Here is a 16,443-nt window from a genome sequence, read left to right on the forward strand (position 1 = left end):
CTTGTAGCTGTTGGTGGTACACACATGTCCCGTTCCACAACGAACATGGCCACAATAATATTCCTGGAAGTGATCAGCAGGCTCCGAGGAGCGCAGGGTTTAGACCACCAGCATCCACCGCTATGTGCAGGACATCCCACGTTTGACAAAGGAGCTCCAGGAGTTGGACGGAATGGGGCAATTGATGCCTTTCGTGGTCATGGTCGCATAGTGTTCGACCCGCGCTTGTCGCGCACAGCGAGAGCCAAAACACGTCTTACCTATTTATCCGGATCCGGTTAATATTCAGTGGCAAACCAACCCTGTTGCATTTTCCGTGGCAAACGATGGCGGAGTTCCAAGCAGTGATCCTTGCCGGCGGTAGCGGCGTTCGACTGTACCCTCTGACAGAAGAGACCCCCAAGCCGCTGCTCCCCGTGAACAATCACCCGCTCCTGTACTACCAACTCGCATTGTTGGAGAAGTCAGGTTTCTCGGATGTCCTTGTGATCACGACAACGGAAATGAAGGATCAAATCTGCGACTACACGCTTCGTCAATATGGCGGCAAGATTGGAATTGATGTGGTTGCTGTCGAAGGTGATGGAGGTGAGACTGCGGACGCCCTGCGCGCAGTAGCGGACCGCATCCGTTCGGACTTCATCGTGGTGGCTGGCGACCTCGTCACAGATTGCGTGTTGCAGAATGTGGCTGACTTGCATCGCATCAATGACGCGAGCGTCACGATGCTTCTCAAGCAGGAAATGGTCGAAGAGCCTACGAAGGGCTCCAAGTCCAAGGAGAAACCACGTCGCGACCGGGAAATGATCGATTGCATCGGGTTGGTCGAGGCGGACTCGCGTGTCGTGCACATCGCGCATTCAATCTTTGCGAACGACGACATGGAAGGCAACGAGGACGTGGAAATGCCGTTGGCTCTGCTGAAGCGACGACCGCGTATCAACATGCACACGGACCTGTACGATGCCCACGTGTACATTTTTCCCCATTGGGTCTTGGACCTGCTGCATGAAAAGAAACACATCGCCAGCATCAAGGCCGACCTGATTCCCCACTTAGTGCGCCGGCAATTTCGTGGGCCCCAAGCACTCGCCGAGTCAGTGCGGGGCAAGTTGCAAAGCCCCCAGCACGTTGCGAACGACCTGAGCGTGTCGTGCGGCGGCAAAGACGAGGACGACGTGATGAAGGTGTTTGCATACATCCTGCCTTCGAACGCGTACTGCGAGCGAGCAGACACAAAGGAAGCGTACAATGCCATGACGAAAGAGGTCAAGTCCAAGTGGAGGTTGCAATGAGTTCGTTCGCAATTTCTACAATGGTGGGAACTGGTGAAAAATATACCGAAAATGGAATGTTTTCGATGAAATTTTCACGTTCTTTTCACATGTTTTCGAGTACTTGCTGTTGTTTTTATCAAAAATCTTCACAGTGGAATTTGAACTTGAATGACGGAAGGAAGCGCGGATCCCGATGTCGCCACCGCCTCGGCGTTTACAAAAGAACCATTGAGATCAAAGGTCGCGATTGAAGGACCTGATGTTCATGTGACCTTCGGCCAGCTGGGCATGGACATCGCGGCTATGCGAGATATACTGCTTCTTGAGGGCATCACGTGCGTTGCCATTGACCTTCCGTTTGGTGTGGCTCAAGTTGTCGCCATGTGTGGTGCGATTGCCGCCCAGGCTGTATACGTCCCAATAGACGAAACGCAATCCGTTGAGCGCAACACTTGGATATTACAAAACGGTTGTGTCCAGGCGATGCTGTGCCATACCGACTCGCCGACGATTGCCCTGATTGGGCTGGTGGACAAGGTCGTGGCAGCGCTACCACTGCACGAGACAGTCTTGGTCAAAGGGGCAACCCAACCAAGTACCACCAACGAATTGCTGCAGGACCCAGACGGGATGTATATTCTGTTCACCTCGGGCTCCACTGGGGTGCCTAAGGGAGTCGTGGGGAGTCGTCGGGCAACAAAAAATCGTCTACAGTGGATGTGGGAAGCGTATCCATTTCAACCCGACGAGAAAGTCCTTCGATCGACCAAGCTCACGTTTGTCGATGCCATCTGGGAGATCCTAGGTACTCTGTGGCGCGGGCAAACACTTGTGCTGTTGCCGCACGCGACGTCAACGCCTCCGCTGATTGCCGACGTTGCGCACACGATGGCGATCATTGAGGCGTTCCAGGTGACTCGTTTGACGGTCGTGCCAAGCGTTCTCCAAGTACTGCTGAGCGTGTTGAAAACGTTACCATCGTCTATCACCACAGTCCTGGTCAGCGGTGAGACGCTGACGGGGGAATTGCTTGGGCGCGCCATGCAAGCGGCCCCAACGACGAGATTCATCAATCTGTATGGTACGTGGGTACAGCGTGCTTGTTCGCGACAGCGGCTAGAGCATTTGATTCAAGTGTTGTGGGACAGGTAGCACCGAAGTAAGTGGTGATGTCACATTCGCAACGTTTTCGCTCGCGACGACGACATCCGAAGAACGAGAACTGTGGCAGTGCTACGGCGTCCCGATCGGCAAACCGATCCATCAAGCCAAAATCAAACTTGTACCGCAAGAAGGTGGAGACAATGCCTCGAATCAAGGGGAATTATGGGTGGCCGGCGCACCGCTGGCGCTGGGCTACTTGAATCCAGCGTACGGACGAGCTCTCCCCACCATCCATTTCACAGCAACTGACTCGTGTGACCGCAACTAGTGACACAAGAGCCAAGTTTGTGTGGGATAGCTCTGGCAATGTGTGGTTGAGGACTGGCGATGTGTGCTGCTGGCGTGGCAATGCTCTTTTCTATTGCGGTCGCGTCGACAGTCAAGTCAAGATTGGAGGAATTGCAATTCACTTGGAGGCTGTCGAGGTATGGCGTTCGCTCGCTCATGTACAACAAAATGTGACAGCGGCTTCCAGGCGTGCTTTTACTCATTCATGGCAGAACGTTTTGCCAATTTGTCGTGGCATGTAGGCGCCATCGCAGGATCCATGACCGCGACGAGGTTGCAATGGGACGCGTTGGTGGTATTCATCGGTGTCCCTGGTGGCGCGGAAGTGTTTACCGCTTCTCATACACGACGCGCTTTGGAACAACTGTTTCGCACCCATGTCGCTGTCGCCACTCGTGTAATTCCCATCGAGTTTGCCGACTTTCCGTACACGTCAAGTGGCAAGATCTGTCGACGACAACTTCGTGATCGCCTCAACGAGGTGAACTCTTCGGCGGCAAGTGTGCCACCGCAGGACGTTGTGGACTCCATTTTGATGGCCCGTGTGGAGAGTGTCCTGTCAAAACACGTCGACTTGGACGCCTTGACACTCGCCGAATTGGGCGGCAACTCCCTCGTTGCTACGATGGTGCAGCACGACCTTCGAATGCAATGCGGGGTGGAATTGCAGCTTGCAGACATCGTAAGATAAAGTCGTTTCATGCCTTGTCATGGACTTTGGCTCCGTAGGTGCAGAAAACAGTCGGAGAACTGCGAGCAATGGTGCCACGCAAATGTCGACATAACGAGAGACAGCGGCCGTTGTCCGAGCAGCCCAGCGACGTCGGTGACACGACCCACAAAAGGCTCAAGCGCGTCAAAGTCGTCGCGACTCGTTGGGATGTGTATGTAGCATGGTCGGTCGAAGTCAAAAAGTGCATCGATGCGACTCCCCTCGTGATTGCCACACCGAGGCCGATGGTCGTCGTGGGTTCGCATGACCATCACGTGACATGCGTCGACATTTCTCCACCACACGACATCTTGTGGCAGACAGAGCTCCCCGATCGCATCGAGTCGTCGTGCGTTGCATTGGACGACCGCATCTACGTTGGCTGCTACGACGGGCATCTCTATTGCCTTCGCAGCATGGATGGCAAGGTAACGACGGTCGAATGAAACGGTGCGCTAAAGCAAGATGGACTTGGTCGCAGGTGCTGTGGTCCTTCGCCACAGCCGATCAAGTCAAGTGCACACCACTCGTCGTTGCAAGCAAGCGCGTGGTGGTTTGCGGCTCACACGACCACCACGTCTACGGACTCGACGTGCATTCCGGGGTGTGCGTGTTCAAATTGCCTTTTCAGAACGGGTTTGGCCATATGAACAAATTTTTCCCATCTGACTGCGGTGAACATGCAGGATATACTCAACGCCAGCGTTTGCAAACGACATGCTGTTTTGTGCGTCGATCGGAGGGGACTTGCGAGCGTACGAGTGGTCGTCGCTGCAAGCGGCACCTGGCCATGACCCGCCACCTCCCATCTGGACCCGTCAGGTAGTCTTTCTTGGAAGGGCTGAACCATTTACCTCTGTGAGTGAAATAGTTTCAAGCGCCCGTCTTCGCCAAGTTAGTTGCAACCGAAGGAGATGTACTCGTCGTTGCATGTGCCGACAGCTGCGTGTACGGCATATCCTCGCTAACGGGGGCTACCGCATGGACTGCTCGCACAACCAAGGTACTGCATGTGCCGTTCCAAGCGACCTCTCATCTTTCCACGAGATAGCCCATTTTCAGCACACCGTGCGTCGTTCCCCAGTCGTCTCCACCGCGCATCGTGTTCGGCTCGCATGACGGGATCCTTCGATGTGTCGATTTGACGAACGGTGAGCTGATTCTTTCCCTAAGTCTTGCGGTGGCACTCACTCGCCGTTGCTGGTCTCTTCAAGGCAAAGTCCTCGCTTCGGTCAACCTAGATGACGCAATTTTTGCTTCCCCTACCATGTTGTCCCGAGGCGAACACTGCGGTGTATGCACAACGACAGGCATGTTTTACGTGTGGGACACTACGTCACCCACGTGGCAGTCGAGGGTGGCCCTTGGAGGCCATGCGTTTTCGTCTCCCGTGCTCCATTGCGACGCAGTGTACGTCGGCACTCGGGCCAACCACCTCGTATGCCTTCGCAATCGACTCGATGGAAAATAGAGGTTGCCTCGTACTAACGCTTCGCTTACACACCAACCGCACCTTTCATCAAGTTCGGGGCAATGCACTTGATGAGCACCGCCGCGACGGGAAATTCCAAGCACAACCCAAGGATTGACCCCGCGAGCACGTCTGATGGGTAGTGGCGACCCAGTGCCAATCGACAAAAGCAGATCGCAATGGCCCACATCACAGCCACAACTGGCATTCCCTTCACAGCCCATGCCCCGAGAGTGTCATGCAAGGCCTTGGGGTAGTCTACATCGTCATGAGGTCCATGCCGTTAGACCGAGTCGATTCAAGAGCAGGCTCGACGTACATGCAGCGAGGTAGAACACCAAGCCCACGAGGCAAAATGTGCGTGTGGCGTGGCCAGAAGGAAACGAGTGCTGATCAGGACCGGCAAAGCGCGCGTCCGTCTTGTGGTGGGGCGGACGGGCCCGGCGAAACACGAGCTTAAAGATGATGATGAACACAATATCCACCTACAATTCAATCGATAAGCACAAGTAGCAGAATCATGAAAGGACGGACCAATTGGCACAAGTAAAAGAAGACGAGAAAGAGGCTCTGGCCGGGGGTGATGGCCTTCATGAACCCAAACACCCACGCCACGATGAGAAGAGGAAGCACGGTCAGGATCCACCTGCATAAAAGTTAGCCATCGCTAATAGGTATCGCCAACACGTACAAGATGCCATCTCCAGTCAACGAGACAAACTCAAGCACGTAGAACGCAATGCGGTTTCCTTCAAACGTTTGGAAAATGGCTCGGGCGCCGGCCAAGTCCACTTGGTACAGCTTCTGCAAAAGAGTCACCTCGCGGTCAGCACCCATGAGCTTGTCGTGTTCCGTTGCGGTGGGGGATTCAAGTGCCATGACCTCGACAGACTGCACTTTCGGTCGATATTGCCCCACTCACCTCAAACATCAGCCAATCAGTTCGCTCCGTACTGCACAAACGCTAGATTGACCAATCAACAACCAGAAATTTTGAATTATAGCCAATCAATTCGAAGAAACGCCATGCAGCCCAGGATGTGACATGTATTATCGAAGCGTTTGGTACTCGTATCGATAAAATATTTCCTAAACCGATGAAAATAGAGAAAAACCCAACGAGATTTTGAAGTATGAATCCTCAAAGTACAGTGATATATTCATGTTTTGAACGCGTCGAACAATAGCATTGGCGGGGTTACAAATAAGGTAGAGGGAATTTCATGTGTCCTTTCGAAGCGATGCTGCAGAGGTTGGACATGGTTGCTGGCGCGCAAGCTCACCAGCACTTTTGAATCTGTACCCGGAGCATGGCGCTCGGCCGGCTTGTCCTTGTGGGCTATGGACTACTTGTGGCCACCGCCCAGCCTGTGATCTCCAACCCCTTGGTGCTCTTGTTGAACTCAGGAGTGCAAGCAGTTGCCCAGCGACCTGCGTACATCCTAGGAGTTGTTTCGACTGCACCACCTGTACCCCCAGTGTCGACGCTTGTCCCAGCCAGTGAAGACAACAACCCTGTCGTGTTGATGCTCAATGTTGGTATTCGAGGTGGCAGCGGGACATTCAAGCACGAGCCCAATTTGCCACAGTTAAACACAGCTGCGAAAGGAGATCCCGTCGACGAGAATAACCTCGACTTGCTGCGCACCCCTCAGAGCAAGGTGCACTTGATGTCTGGCATTGCGGCCGCGCTGTCCATTGTATCTGGTGCGATTCTGGCATTCCTGGGCTTCAAATTGCTACGCATTTCAGCCCTCCTATGTGGTTTTGCCGTGGGTGGTCTTACCAGTTACGTCCTTTCAACAATTCTCTTTCCTGATCCATCCTCTATCGTGCTGGCGGCATGGCTATCGCTCTTGGTTGGTGGCCTTCTCATTGGGGTGATTTGCATGCTTGTCGAGCAAGTCGGCAATTTCATTGTCGGGGCGTCGGGGGGGATGGCTCTCGCAATTTTGATGCACATTTCGTTCAACTACTTGTTCTGGCCATCCAACCCCAACGCCGCGTTGTACGTCTGGGGAGCCAGCTTGTCCCTTGTGTTGGGCCTACTGGCAGTGCTAGTAGGTAAGCCCCTACTTGTTGTCGCCACTGGGCTGACCGGGGGGCTCACGTTTATCTGGGGCATCGGGTACTTTGCCGGTCGGTATCCGTGTGTGATTGCGCTACCTCGTACTCAGTACCTTGCGGGAGGAGCATGGCACTATGCAACTCCATCTGCATGGTGGGGGTATCTCACAGCCAGCTTGGTCGTTGCGATTGCAGGCATTGGTCTGCAATGGACTGTCACTGGAGTTGTTGGCGCTACCCCAAAGAAACCAGAAGACCCACACCACGCCACCCACAAGACGGGCCACCGAGAACTCCACGGCCCTCCTGATGACCATCGCCACACTCGCCACTCCCGCCGCGACGACGACATCGAGTTGATCGACACTCGACACGGTCGGCGAAGCAGCACGCCCGAAGACGACCTCGAACGCAATCCCAACCGCTATGGAGAAGACCTGGAACCTGTGACTACAACCACATACGTCACAGTAGGAACCCCACGCAACATGCATGGCCATCACCACCGTCGTTGAATTGCAATACTATCCGTCCTGTTCATTGTGTACGAAAAAAGGTCCAAGTTCAACTTGTCCGGATACCGGTAGAAAGGCAACGGGCGCCAACTTCAACCTCGTAGATACACCACCCACTTCGAGCCATCGACCACCGTCGTACAAAGTGTGGGGGAGTTGTGTGGCTGCCTTCACACTCTCCATTCCGATGACCTACGGTGCCACCGCGTCGGACTGCTTGTTGGGGAAACACCAAGCTCCGCCAACCTCCCGCACGTTGATGCAAAAATATGGGCTAGTCGCGTTGAACGTGGCCATGATGGGGTGTGTCCTGATCGTGACGCTGACGATGCATGCCTCGATGCAGCGTTATGATGCCTTGAGCGACAAGCTCGACAATTACTTGTAAGTCGATGTCCTTACGTCCACCGCACCACATTCCTTCCATGCTGGCGTACGCAGGGCGAATCAAGCGACGAGTTTTCAAGCTCATGACCGACAACCCGTTCTCCTCCTTCCACCCAAGTTCGCCGTCAGCCACGTCACCCCGCGCAAGGATCAATCGATGCGTGGAACGTGCTGGGACTTTGCCACAATCGGAGTGCTGGAGCAGTCCTACCGCGCTGAAGCCATTCGCAAGGGCTATCTCTCGGAAAACCAATACGTATCGTTCTCGGAACAAGTATTGGTCCATCGAAGCAGCAACTTGCCCACACCTCATATTTCCTGCGCTCGCGTAGGCGTATGGTGTCGAAGTTATGGAGATGTGTGCAGGTCCAGACAACTCCCCCCAGCAAGTGGCGTGCCGCGTGGCTGGCGACTCGGTAGGGATTCATCTCTCGCATCGGAGTTGACTGTGGCTGCAGATGTGGAAGAACTCGACAGAAGGCGGCGAAGTGGCCGAGCTGTACTACTTGCAATACGGGCTCAAGGCATCCGTCTTTCCTCACGCAATTTGCCCGTATTACAAAGATAACAACGGCAGCGATTCGATATGCCCTGGGTTGACCCGTCGTCACGCCGACAACCCGATCTCGTTCACTGTCCATGTAAGTGACCCCACCGATCGAGGTCGGTGTCAAGTGGATCGAGTGGCACATGTAGTCGATGGAGACGTGGTATGAAGACTTGACGATCAAGCACGAGTTGTTTCGCCAGAAAAAAGCCATGGCGTTGTCCACGCCGGTCACATACGTCACCCACTACTACCCGTGTCTGTCGCGCTTCAGCCACGACTCGGACCCGCACTGCTCAGAGGATCAATGCACGTTGTGCCCGCCGGACATGGCCGCAACGACGTGTTGCATTCCGTTGAAAGGCGGACGTAGTCGCAACATGGAAGGGGAATTCTTCCACCACCGCGGAATGACCATCGAAGGCGGCCATGCAATGGTACAACGTCATGAAGGCCACCATACCCCCTTTGTTTGCTCTAATGACATGTGTAGCTGCTCGTGGGCTACAACGATGCGTTCCTTACCCGCGACGGATTCACCGGCGGTTTGATTGTCAAGAACTCTTGGTTGGACGGCCCGACGCAGGGCAGTCACTCGTTGGCGTACTGGATGCAAGAGCTGTCCGACTGGGAAGAACGCGTGGTGTGTCCAAATTCGTACAAGTACGCACGTCGCTGTCTCGAGTTTCATCTGTCGTCGTGGTCGCTGACAAACACGTAGTCCGTTCAACTGGTACCAGTGCGGCAACAACGCGGCCCCGGTCGTGACGCCGCACAACGGAACGGCGCCGTCGACTGCGCATTTCAACCGCACAAAAGCATTTGACGAAGGGGTTGGCGCGTGTCTGTCGGCGGAATCGCGCATCTACGCCAACGTGAACGTGCAGCCACTGCATTTGGAATGCATCGACGCGACAGCGTGTTCGCGCGAGCCCAACACGACGTACTTTGTTCGAAACACGACCGACTGGGGCGACCGCATGACCGTCATGTGCGTGTGGGAATACAACCCCCGGCTCGAGTCGTCGCGGGACTTTTGCCTCAAGCCAATGCTTGAAGTCGACATTGCACGCACGCTGCGGTACGTCCATCGACGTTCCAAGCCATCTAGTGGCGTGACGCTGCGTCGGTAGTCCCGTGGCTCACGAAGTTCGACCCAACGACCCCGACCGATGCGGGTTCTACTTTATGCCGTACGCCACCATTCGGCAGTACATTGCGCAATTCCAGGGGTTCTACGTGAACAGCTTCGACATCGAGTGGGCGACGCAGTCGTTTGGTGCAAACCGACACAAGTACCCCCACCTCAACTACACACTCTTGGACCTGTCCACGCACCACCAAAACCACAACAAGTTCGACGGCCCGTTCCCCCATGCGCGTGTGGTGGCGCCGAAAGAATTCCAGGCGCGTCATCCGTAGACAAGACGACGCCGCCCCGTGTGTCCCGAACGCAGCCACGAACGAGTGTGAAGACGAAACACGATAGATTAAGGGGATGTTGTGGCCGACGGACTAGACGACTTTGCAGGTTGTGGGGATGATGGCATTGGACTAGTGGGCTTGGTTGGTCCGGGCGAGGTTGCAAGCGCGGTGAATGACATGGACGCCGTGTCGCCTTGCTCGTGGAGCGGGGTGTCGGCACGTGGCGACCCTGCATCATGTGGCGCAACGGCGACTTCTTTCCCCAGCGATGTGTTCATGGGCTACGTCGAAATCGGAGACAGTGAGTGAACAGGATTCCACCAAGGGCGACGGAGAGCAGGGGTACCAAGGACATGGCCCAATCCGCCGAATCAAAGCGCTGGCGCTCGGCATGGCGGGCCAGGAGGTTCTTGGCGAGATTGTCAGTCTGTGTACAGTTGGATCAGCCACCGTGCGTCACGTTCGAATTTCGACCTACCTTGGGAGGGCCCATCGTGGCTTGTACGATGGTGTGGTGGGAACGACGTCGAGATGGACAGTGAGCCTGCTCGGAGTAGTGCTGTGCCGCCGAGGACGTTGGTACCTGCTGGGACGATGGCTGCGCTCGATGATGTCGTTGACGATGGCAGAGGGGGCAAGCGGCGGCAAATCCCCAAGCTACTCTTTCCGGATAAATTCTCCACGCGGATTGGTAGGATTTGAGACCAGGTCGCCAATTCGATATATTGATTGGATGAAATTGGACACAGATTGCAGCCGGTCCTCATTGATTCCGGATACGAGAGCAATGTATGAATTGTCAGAGGTCGCCCGCATGGCACATGCCATGAACATGCAAAGAGAACAGCATATGATGCACGTCATGGCCGTTCCCACGAGGCCTCTCGGGTCGACGGACGTCTGGTTGGGTGACACTTCCATCTGCGCTGCTGCTGCAGTAGCTTCACTCCATTTCTGAAGTGATCCGCCGGCCCCGATGCTTCAGAGCGACGAACGTATTCCGCTGTACATGCGGTCAGGATCCCGCCAAGACGGGACCGTGGATGTACTGAGAGCAGGAGCTTTCACCCACCGACCTTCACGATGGCACTCATGGACGCGTAAGCTTGGCTTCCCGGTCCTGGTGGTTCTAAATATGACGGTACTCGCGGTGTTGGGTGTGCAAATGCACATGTCCACCTCGTTGAAGAACCACATCGACGAGTCGGCGGTGACTGCCATGTACGACGACACACGCTGCCATACCCATAACCGATGGTCGTGTGCGTCGCTAGGTATCACACTCGCGGCGGGGTTGTCGCAGCAATGTTACCGATCAAGTTTGCTGTGAGCCACGTGACTCCGTACAAAGACCAGGCTGGGAGAGGGACTTGCTGGGACTTTGGTACAATTGGCGCGCTCGAGCAATCGTACCGCAAGCATGGAGTAGAGCAAGGGTGGCTAAATGCCACAGACTATGTGTCTTTCTCCGAGCAAGCGTACGGCATCGAAGTGATGGAGCTCTGCACGGGGTCCGCGGGCTCACCACAGCAACGGGCTTGCCGCGTTGCCGACGACAACGTAAGTGTACGAGTCTAGGCAACTTGCATCCAACGAATCGCTGGTTCAACTAGGTGTGGCGCAATTCAACCGAAGGCGGTGAAGTGCCGCTGCTGTATTATCTGCAAACCGGCCTGAAGGACTCTGTGTTTCCGACCCGCGTGTGCCCGTACCAGCCAACTGAAGGTCACGACTGGGACTGCTCTGGGCTTCAAAACGTGTCCATTCGCAAGTCGAATCCGTTGGCGTTCAACGTCACGGCAATGGGGACATTCTACGAACAAGCTAGCATCAAGCACAAGTTGGTCGAAACCGGGCTTGCGATGCCGCTCTCGACAACGCTCGTGTCAGTCCAGCACATGTATCCGTGTGTCGGTGACTGGCTTGCAAAGGACCCCCGGTGCCACCCATCCAAGTGTCAGTTGTGCCCGCCGGAGCTACCCATGGCCACATGCTGCGTTCCTGCGGACAACACGGACGGCCAAACCATGGACGGAGAATTCCTCGCGCACTCGGGCATGCAAGTGGATGGAGGCCACGTCATGGTACATTGCTCCACCCTTCCACTCGATTGTCAACCACACTCACCTGGCGTAGCTGCTGGTAGCATACAACGACATGTTTCGGACGCGGGAAGGCGCGACGGGGGGATTCGTTGTCAAGAATTCTTGGCAAGACGGGTGGCAGGGCAGTCATTCGATGGCGTACTGGATGCAGGACATCTCCGAGTGGGACGAACGTGTCGTATGCCCCAACAGCTTCAAGTACGTCGATGACGTCGCTTCCTTTTGAACCCTTGCGCTTTTCCTAGTCCATTCAACTGGTACGTTCCGACCGAAGACGACGGGGTCGTAGACATTGCGGCGTGCTTATCGGACGATTCGATGGCGTACGCAGCGCTGAATCGCCAGCCGCTGCACTTGTCCTGCGTCGATGACACGTACTGCGTGCCAGGGCGAACGTATTTTGCCAAGAACCGGACGACGTGGGGCGACCGCATGCACGTCATGTGCTTTTGGGAGTACGAGCACAAGGACAACTCGTCCCAGCACGTATGCTTTCCCCCGATGCTCCAGGAAGCCTTGGCGACCACGCTCGAGTACGCCGTCGTTCGATTGCTGCTTAGTCCAAGTCCGACGACTTCCCCGTTTGTAGGCCAGTAGAAGTGTACGAGAACGACGCGGACCTCTGCGGGTTCTACTTTCTCCCGTATGCAACAGTGAGCCAAGTGTCGGCGCAGTTCCAAGGGTTTTTCGTCAACAGCTTTGAAGTGGAGTGGGCACGTCAGTCGTATGCCGCCCATCGCGCCGACTATCCCGACCTGGATTATAGTCTCGTGGAAGCGTCCACATTTCCCCAGCATGCGACCGACCGCTTTGATGGCCCGTTTCCATTTGCTCGCCAGTACAAGCCACACGATCCATCGCAGCGCCGTCGCCACCAAAACCTCGTCTTGTAGACACAATGCATCCTCACCAGTCGTCAACATAACATTGTCGGGTATTGCGTGGCAGCCACACGTTTGCGATGGAACCACCATAGGAGCGCCCACCTCCACGCGCTTAGAGCCCTCCACCATGCGTCCGTCGTTCCGCGGCTTTCGCGGTGGCTGGAATCCAAGAGTCTCCCGGCAAACGACAATTCGCTGCCTGCATGTCGTCCGAAGGAGGCTGCACCACGACTAGCTTGTGCGCCTCCACGTTGCAAAACACTTGGTCCATTCTTTCGTCGGGGCTCGCTGTTGCCAACATCCACAAGAGCACCAATCTGTCGTGGATGGGCACAATTGCAACTCAGCGCCAGTCGCGGCCAACCTAGTGCTGTCCTACGCTTCGACGGATTGGAATCGTGCACGTGGCGCAACGACGATATCTGTGCGTTGGAGTTTCGAGTCCATGCGGACGGCTTTTCCAACGAGACAGTCGCAATCCTCAACAAGACAAACGTCGGCGACTACGCCAACCTTGCTTCGCTTCGAGCCCACGGACTGTGTCAAAACGTGATATCGACAAGAGCGCGCGGTATTACATGGAATCGGTTTAGTCCTCGCTCGTGCCAGTGTGGAAGTCCAAGTGCTCGGCAAACGGAAACGGGCCGGCAAACGCGGTGTCGCGCTGTGTCTTGGTCGACAGCTCGAGCTGCGTGTAGTTGTGCTGCGGATACCGTGCCCTGTTGGCCACATACGATCGATCGTCCCAGTCGAGGTGGAAACTGTGGACGCGAAAGCCCTTGTACCGAGCGTTGTACACACGCAGCGTCTCGTACGGCATAAAGTAGAACCCGCACACGTCCTTGTCGTTGGGGTATGTTTTCATGGGCTGCATGGCCTTGGCAATGCCGACGAGGCGGTTGGGCCGCATGCAGAAAGCGCGCGTCGCATTCGTCGGCGCGTGGAGCTCCCAAAAGCAAAATTTGACCATTTTGTCACCGTAGTCGGTCCAGTTTTTCGTAAAGTACGTGTACGCGACGTCCGTGTTGCATTGTGTGGCGTCAGTGCACTTCAGGTGCAGGGCTTGCTTGCTCACGTCCGCGAACATGATTGTCTTTTGGTCCAGACATGGCAAAAACGCCGGGTCCATCGAGGATGGGATCGTCGACGCGGCGAGGGCGTTGCCGCACGGGTAAAAGTTCATCGGGCTAAGGGAAAACCGACGTGGTTAGCCATGGCAATGGATCGTGTCAGCGGGCGGACCTGTTGCTGTTGGGGCACAGCACACGCTCCTCCCAGTCCGAGATGTCCTGCATCCACCACTTGATCGAGTGGCTGCCTTGCGTTGCCCCATCGGCCCACGAGTTCTTGAGGATGAACCCGCCCGTGTGCCCGTCTTGCGTCAGGAACGCGTCGTTGTACCCGACAAGAAGCTACGAATGCGGTCAGTCGACGAGTCGAATCGCAGGCGAAGGAACGTCCTATACCATGCCATGCCCCCCAAGGTATGTCATTTGGTGGTCGTGGAAGTATTCGCCTTCCATGTTGATGGCCTTGATGCTGAACTGCGGGATGCAGCACTTGAATTGCGGCAACGACGCCGGACACAACGTGCACGACTCGGGAGCGCAATGTCCTGCATCGTAAAACTCCGGCAAGCACGGAAGAAAATGCACGACGGACGCGAGCGACGTGGTCAAGTCGAGCGCGGCGTTCTGCTTGACCAGCTCTCGCTTGACCGTCAAGTCGTCGTAGAACGTGTCCATTTTCTAGATCGCGTGGGCGATGACGCAAAATAGGGCGTGCTTACCTTCATGTTGAAGCGGACAGGGTTGTCTTGTAGCGCTTCGTCCATGCCGTCGCAGCGCAATTCGGACGGCCCGTGCGCGCCAACGTACGGGCATACGGCTTCTGGGAGAATCGAGTCCTTCAACCCATCCTCCATGTAAAACAACGCTGAACTCTCGCCGCCCTCCGTTGAGTTGTTCCACACCTACATGATTGCACATTCACGACCCAGCTCATAGACTCGAGGCGTACTTCGTCACCGGCGACTCGGCACACAACTTGTTGTGGGGATGTCTTGGGTCCGGCACACAGATTCACGACACGAGTCCCATAAGCCTGCTCCGAAAAGGCGACGTATTCCCGATCGTCGAGAAATCCCTTGGCGACGCCGTTGGCCCGATACGACCACTCCAAGTAGCTGATCGTGGCAAAGTCCCAGCACGTTCCTCGTCGGATTTGATCCTTGTGCGGCGTGACATGCTTGGTGGCATACTTAGTCGGCAGCATGGAAAAAGGCATGCTACCAAGTAGTTTCGTCAAACGCTGGAGTTCGGCCAAGTGGGACGATGCCGCCGTGGGCGATACCGCAGCGTTCGGATCGTCTTCCGACACATCGATGGCAGCTACTCTTCCCGACGCTTGTTCCACGCGAAGCGCTGCGGCCTGCATATTGGCTGTTTGCGCATGGGACGCTCGAAACACTTCGCCGCGCTGCACATATGACGTGTGCATTGAAATCCCCAGCACGACGAGGACAGCTATAGCAACCGCGTTTAGCAGGAGGAAGTAGGCGAGTCGCGTGACGTGTGACTTCGTCTTGGACGCGCGATCGCCAGACAACAGCCCAGTCTCCACCATAGCATGTTGCGTCCCGTAGCTGCTGCTTTTGTATGCCATGGCAAGTGCTTGAATGGTGCCAGCGCATCAACCAACTTGCCGAGAAAGGGCAGATGCACCAAGTTGAAGTGGACCATTCCGGATACGAGATAGTGGTTTGCACTGCGATTTTGTAACGTTCATGTGCGCCGTATCCGGACAAGTGGGCCACATTCCATGAATCTGCCGCTGCGTCACAACCATTATCGATGACGACCTGATCATGGCAATGAGTCTTCCAAGACTACTTTATCTCATGGGCATTCACCAAGGTGTGGGCAACAAGAACTTACTGCTCGACCCACCTTCCAGGTCAACGAACCCAGGTCCGACACCGGGATACCGAAGAATGTGCAACATGCAGCACCCGAACTCGAGAGTGTGCACTTTTAGCAATAAGAGCCGCTTGGTCGAAAGTGCAGATGGTTGAACGACGACTGGAGACTCTTGCACACATAGCGCATGCACGCGAAGGGTCCCATCCTCAACGAGTGCGGCGTCTTCCGGTCCTTGCTGCAGACTAACCCTCTCCGTCAACGTAGCAGTCATCACCAAAAAGCCAATGCCCACAATCCATCACTGCTTTAGAGACCCTACTAGCTCGTCACATCTTACGAGGATTTGTCTGAAATGCACAAGCGAAGGCGTAATGGGAACGAGAGGCTGTACAGCTTGCTCCGCCAACGGGTCATTGTACCTCACGACCATCGAAGTGTGCTTGGCCACAGATGCACATGTACCTCACCACAACTTGCCTGTATCTCCGCCGTAGCCATGTGCGTGCAATCAACTCCAACCTGTGCGACAGCGTGGAGTCTCCTGGGCTAGGAGTCCTGAGAAATGTGCACTACCTTCGACGCATTAGCATCCTGTCCTGCTTTCCTAGCGACAGCAGCTCACCTGCGGTACATTGCGGGCGTGCCCTCCTTCACTAGCGGCAGGAGGTCAACTACGACGC

At 55.6% G+C, this 16,443-nt stretch overlaps 8 protein-coding genes across 9 annotated transcripts; 5 read left to right on the forward strand and 3 right to left on the reverse strand.

The window, feature by feature from the left end:
- The first annotated feature begins 317 nt into the window (after positions 1 to 317).
- On the forward strand, positions 318 to 1,393 carry H310_05843 (hypothetical protein). The gene has a single exon (XM_008870678.1). It carries the CDS (start codon positions 327 to 329, stop codon positions 1,293 to 1,295), a length of 969 nt encoding a protein of 322 aa, XP_008868900.1. The 5' UTR covers positions 318 to 326; the 3' UTR covers positions 1,296 to 1,393.
- A 47-nt stretch (positions 1,394 to 1,440) lies between these two features.
- On the forward strand, positions 1,441 to 4,912 carry H310_05844 (hypothetical protein; the record flags this gene model as incomplete). The annotated part of the gene is made up of 10 exons (XM_008870679.1): positions 1,441 to 2,358; positions 2,426 to 2,648; positions 2,710 to 2,960; positions 3,056 to 3,411; positions 3,459 to 3,869; positions 3,923 to 4,077; positions 4,128 to 4,263; positions 4,313 to 4,444; positions 4,493 to 4,592; positions 4,656 to 4,912. The coding sequence occupies exons 1-10, from the start codon at positions 1,446 to 1,448 to the stop codon at positions 4,910 to 4,912; spliced, it is 2,934 nt and encodes a 977-aa protein (XP_008868901.1). The 5' UTR covers positions 1,441 to 1,445.
- Positions 4,741 to 5,818, reverse strand: H310_05845 (hypothetical protein). Its single transcript, XM_008870680.1, has 4 exons — positions 5,604 to 5,818; positions 5,447 to 5,558; positions 5,232 to 5,397; positions 4,741 to 5,170 (listed from the first exon to the last, which is right to left on the reverse strand). The coding sequence occupies exons 1-4, from the start codon at positions 5,789 to 5,791 to the stop codon at positions 4,938 to 4,940; spliced, it is 699 nt and encodes a 232-aa protein (XP_008868902.1). The 5' UTR covers positions 5,792 to 5,818; the 3' UTR covers positions 4,741 to 4,937.
- A 327-nt stretch (positions 5,819 to 6,145) lies between these two features.
- H310_05846 (hypothetical protein) lies at positions 6,146 to 7,526 on the forward strand. Its single transcript, XM_008870681.1, has one exon. The coding sequence runs from the start codon at positions 6,223 to 6,225 to the stop codon at positions 7,492 to 7,494; it is 1,272 nt and encodes a 423-aa protein (XP_008868903.1). The 5' UTR covers positions 6,146 to 6,222; the 3' UTR covers positions 7,495 to 7,526.
- A 107-nt stretch (positions 7,527 to 7,633) lies between these two features.
- H310_05847 (hypothetical protein) lies at positions 7,634 to 9,939 on the forward strand. Its single transcript, XM_008870682.1, has 8 exons — positions 7,634 to 7,878; positions 7,936 to 8,155; positions 8,214 to 8,297; positions 8,340 to 8,522; positions 8,578 to 8,865; positions 8,922 to 9,091; positions 9,150 to 9,509; positions 9,562 to 9,939. The coding sequence occupies exons 1-8, from the start codon at positions 7,682 to 7,684 to the stop codon at positions 9,848 to 9,850; spliced, it is 1,791 nt and encodes a 596-aa protein (XP_008868904.1). The 5' UTR covers positions 7,634 to 7,681; the 3' UTR covers positions 9,851 to 9,939.
- On the reverse strand, positions 9,897 to 10,502 carry H310_05848 (hypothetical protein). The gene is made up of 3 exons (XM_008870683.1): positions 10,332 to 10,502; positions 10,200 to 10,280; positions 9,897 to 10,134 (listed from the first exon to the last, which is right to left on the reverse strand). Exons 1-3 carry the CDS (start codon positions 10,344 to 10,346, stop codon positions 9,919 to 9,921), a joined length of 312 nt encoding a protein of 103 aa, XP_008868905.1. The 5' UTR covers positions 10,347 to 10,502; the 3' UTR covers positions 9,897 to 9,918.
- Positions 10,503 to 10,663: 161 nt separating this feature from the next.
- Positions 10,664 to 13,023, forward strand: H310_05849. 2 transcript variants are annotated; one of them, XM_008870684.1, is made up of 6 exons: positions 10,664 to 11,074; positions 11,128 to 11,413; positions 11,467 to 11,937; positions 11,990 to 12,156; positions 12,204 to 12,491; positions 12,548 to 13,023. In XM_008870684.1, the coding sequence occupies exons 1-6, from the start codon at positions 10,830 to 10,832 to the stop codon at positions 12,849 to 12,851; spliced, it is 1,761 nt and encodes a 586-aa protein (XP_008868906.1). In that variant the 5' UTR covers positions 10,664 to 10,829; the 3' UTR covers positions 12,852 to 13,023. The 2 variants fall into 2 exon arrangements, with proteins under 2 accessions (XP_008868906.1, XP_008868907.1); XM_008870685.1 differs by having other exon boundaries at positions 12,204 to 13,023.
- Positions 13,024 to 13,397: 374 nt separating this feature from the next.
- Positions 13,398 to 15,542, reverse strand: H310_05850 (hypothetical protein). The gene is made up of 5 exons (XM_008870686.1): positions 14,862 to 15,542; positions 14,632 to 14,814; positions 14,309 to 14,590; positions 14,085 to 14,254; positions 13,398 to 14,029 (listed from the first exon to the last, which is right to left on the reverse strand). The coding sequence occupies exons 1-5, from the start codon at positions 15,504 to 15,506 to the stop codon at positions 13,432 to 13,434; spliced, it is 1,878 nt and encodes a 625-aa protein (XP_008868908.1). The 5' UTR covers positions 15,507 to 15,542; the 3' UTR covers positions 13,398 to 13,431.
- Between the last annotated feature and the right edge of the window lie 901 nt (positions 15,543 to 16,443).

The sequence above is a fragment of the Aphanomyces invadans genome, assembly GCF_000520115.1.
Source record: "Aphanomyces invadans strain NJM9701 unplaced genomic scaffold supercont1.10, whole genome shotgun sequence".
In the NCBI taxonomy this organism is placed as follows: domain Eukaryota; phylum Oomycota; class Saprolegniomycetes; order Saprolegniales; family Verrucalvaceae; genus Aphanomyces; species Aphanomyces invadans.

What these genes read in the sequence shown, in the direction of transcription:
- H310_05850 (XM_008870686.1), bottom strand. Translation starts at nt 15,506, where the DNA reads ATGGCATACAAAAGCAGCAGCTACGGGACGCAACATGCTATGGTGGAG. An exon ending in GCCGAGTCGCCGGTGACGAA is followed by an intron (nt 14,815 to 14,861) that starts GTACGCCTCGAG and finishes GCAATCATGTAG; the next exon opens with GTGTGGAACAACTCAACGGA. An exon ending in ACCTTGGGGGGCATGGCATG is followed by an intron (nt 14,255 to 14,308) that starts GTATAGGACGTT and finishes CCGCATTCGTAG; the next exon opens with CTTCTTGTCGGGTACAACGA.
- H310_05843 (XM_008870678.1), top strand. Translation starts at nt 327, where the DNA reads ATGGCGGAGTTCCAAGCAGTGATCCTTGCCGGCGGTAGCGGCGTTCGA.
- H310_05846 (XM_008870681.1), top strand. Translation starts at nt 6,223, where the DNA reads ATGGCGCTCGGCCGGCTTGTCCTTGTGGGCTATGGACTACTTGTGGCC.
- H310_05848 (XM_008870683.1), bottom strand. An exon ending in CGGATTGGGCCATGTCCTTG is followed by an intron (nt 10,135 to 10,199) that starts GTACCCCTGCTC and finishes ATTTCGACGTAG; the next exon opens with CCCATGAACACATCGCTGGG.
- H310_05849 (XM_008870684.1), top strand. Translation starts at nt 10,830, where the DNA reads ATGCTTCAGAGCGACGAACGTATTCCGCTGTACATGCGGTCAGGATCC. An exon ending in GAGTCGGCGGTGACTGCCAT is followed by an intron (nt 11,075 to 11,127) that starts GTACGACGACAC and finishes GTGCGTCGCTAG; the next exon opens with GTATCACACTCGCGGCGGGG. An exon ending in GCCTTGGCGACCACGCTCGA is followed by an intron (nt 12,492 to 12,547) that starts GTACGCCGTCGT and finishes CCCCGTTTGTAG; the next exon opens with GCCAGTAGAAGTGTACGAGA.
- H310_05847 (XM_008870682.1), top strand. Translation starts at nt 7,682, where the DNA reads ATGACCTACGGTGCCACCGCGTCGGACTGCTTGTTGGGGAAACACCAA. An exon ending in ACGTATCGTTCTCGGAACAA is followed by an intron (nt 8,156 to 8,213) that starts GTATTGGTCCAT and finishes GCGCTCGCGTAG; the next exon opens with GCGTATGGTGTCGAAGTTAT. An exon ending in GACATTGCACGCACGCTGCG is followed by an intron (nt 9,510 to 9,561) that starts GTACGTCCATCG and finishes CTGCGTCGGTAG; the next exon opens with TCCCGTGGCTCACGAAGTTC.
- H310_05845 (XM_008870680.1), bottom strand. Translation starts at nt 5,791, where the DNA reads ATGGCACTTGAATCCCCCACCGCAACGGAACACGACAAGCTCATGGGT. An exon ending in TCTTTTACTTGTGCCAATTG is followed by an intron (nt 5,398 to 5,446) that starts GTCCGTCCTTTC and finishes ATTGAATTGTAG; the next exon opens with GTGGATATTGTGTTCATCAT. An exon ending in GGTGTTCTACCTCGCTGCAT is followed by an intron (nt 5,171 to 5,231) that starts GTACGTCGAGCC and finishes ATGACGATGTAG; the next exon opens with ACTACCCCAAGGCCTTGCAT.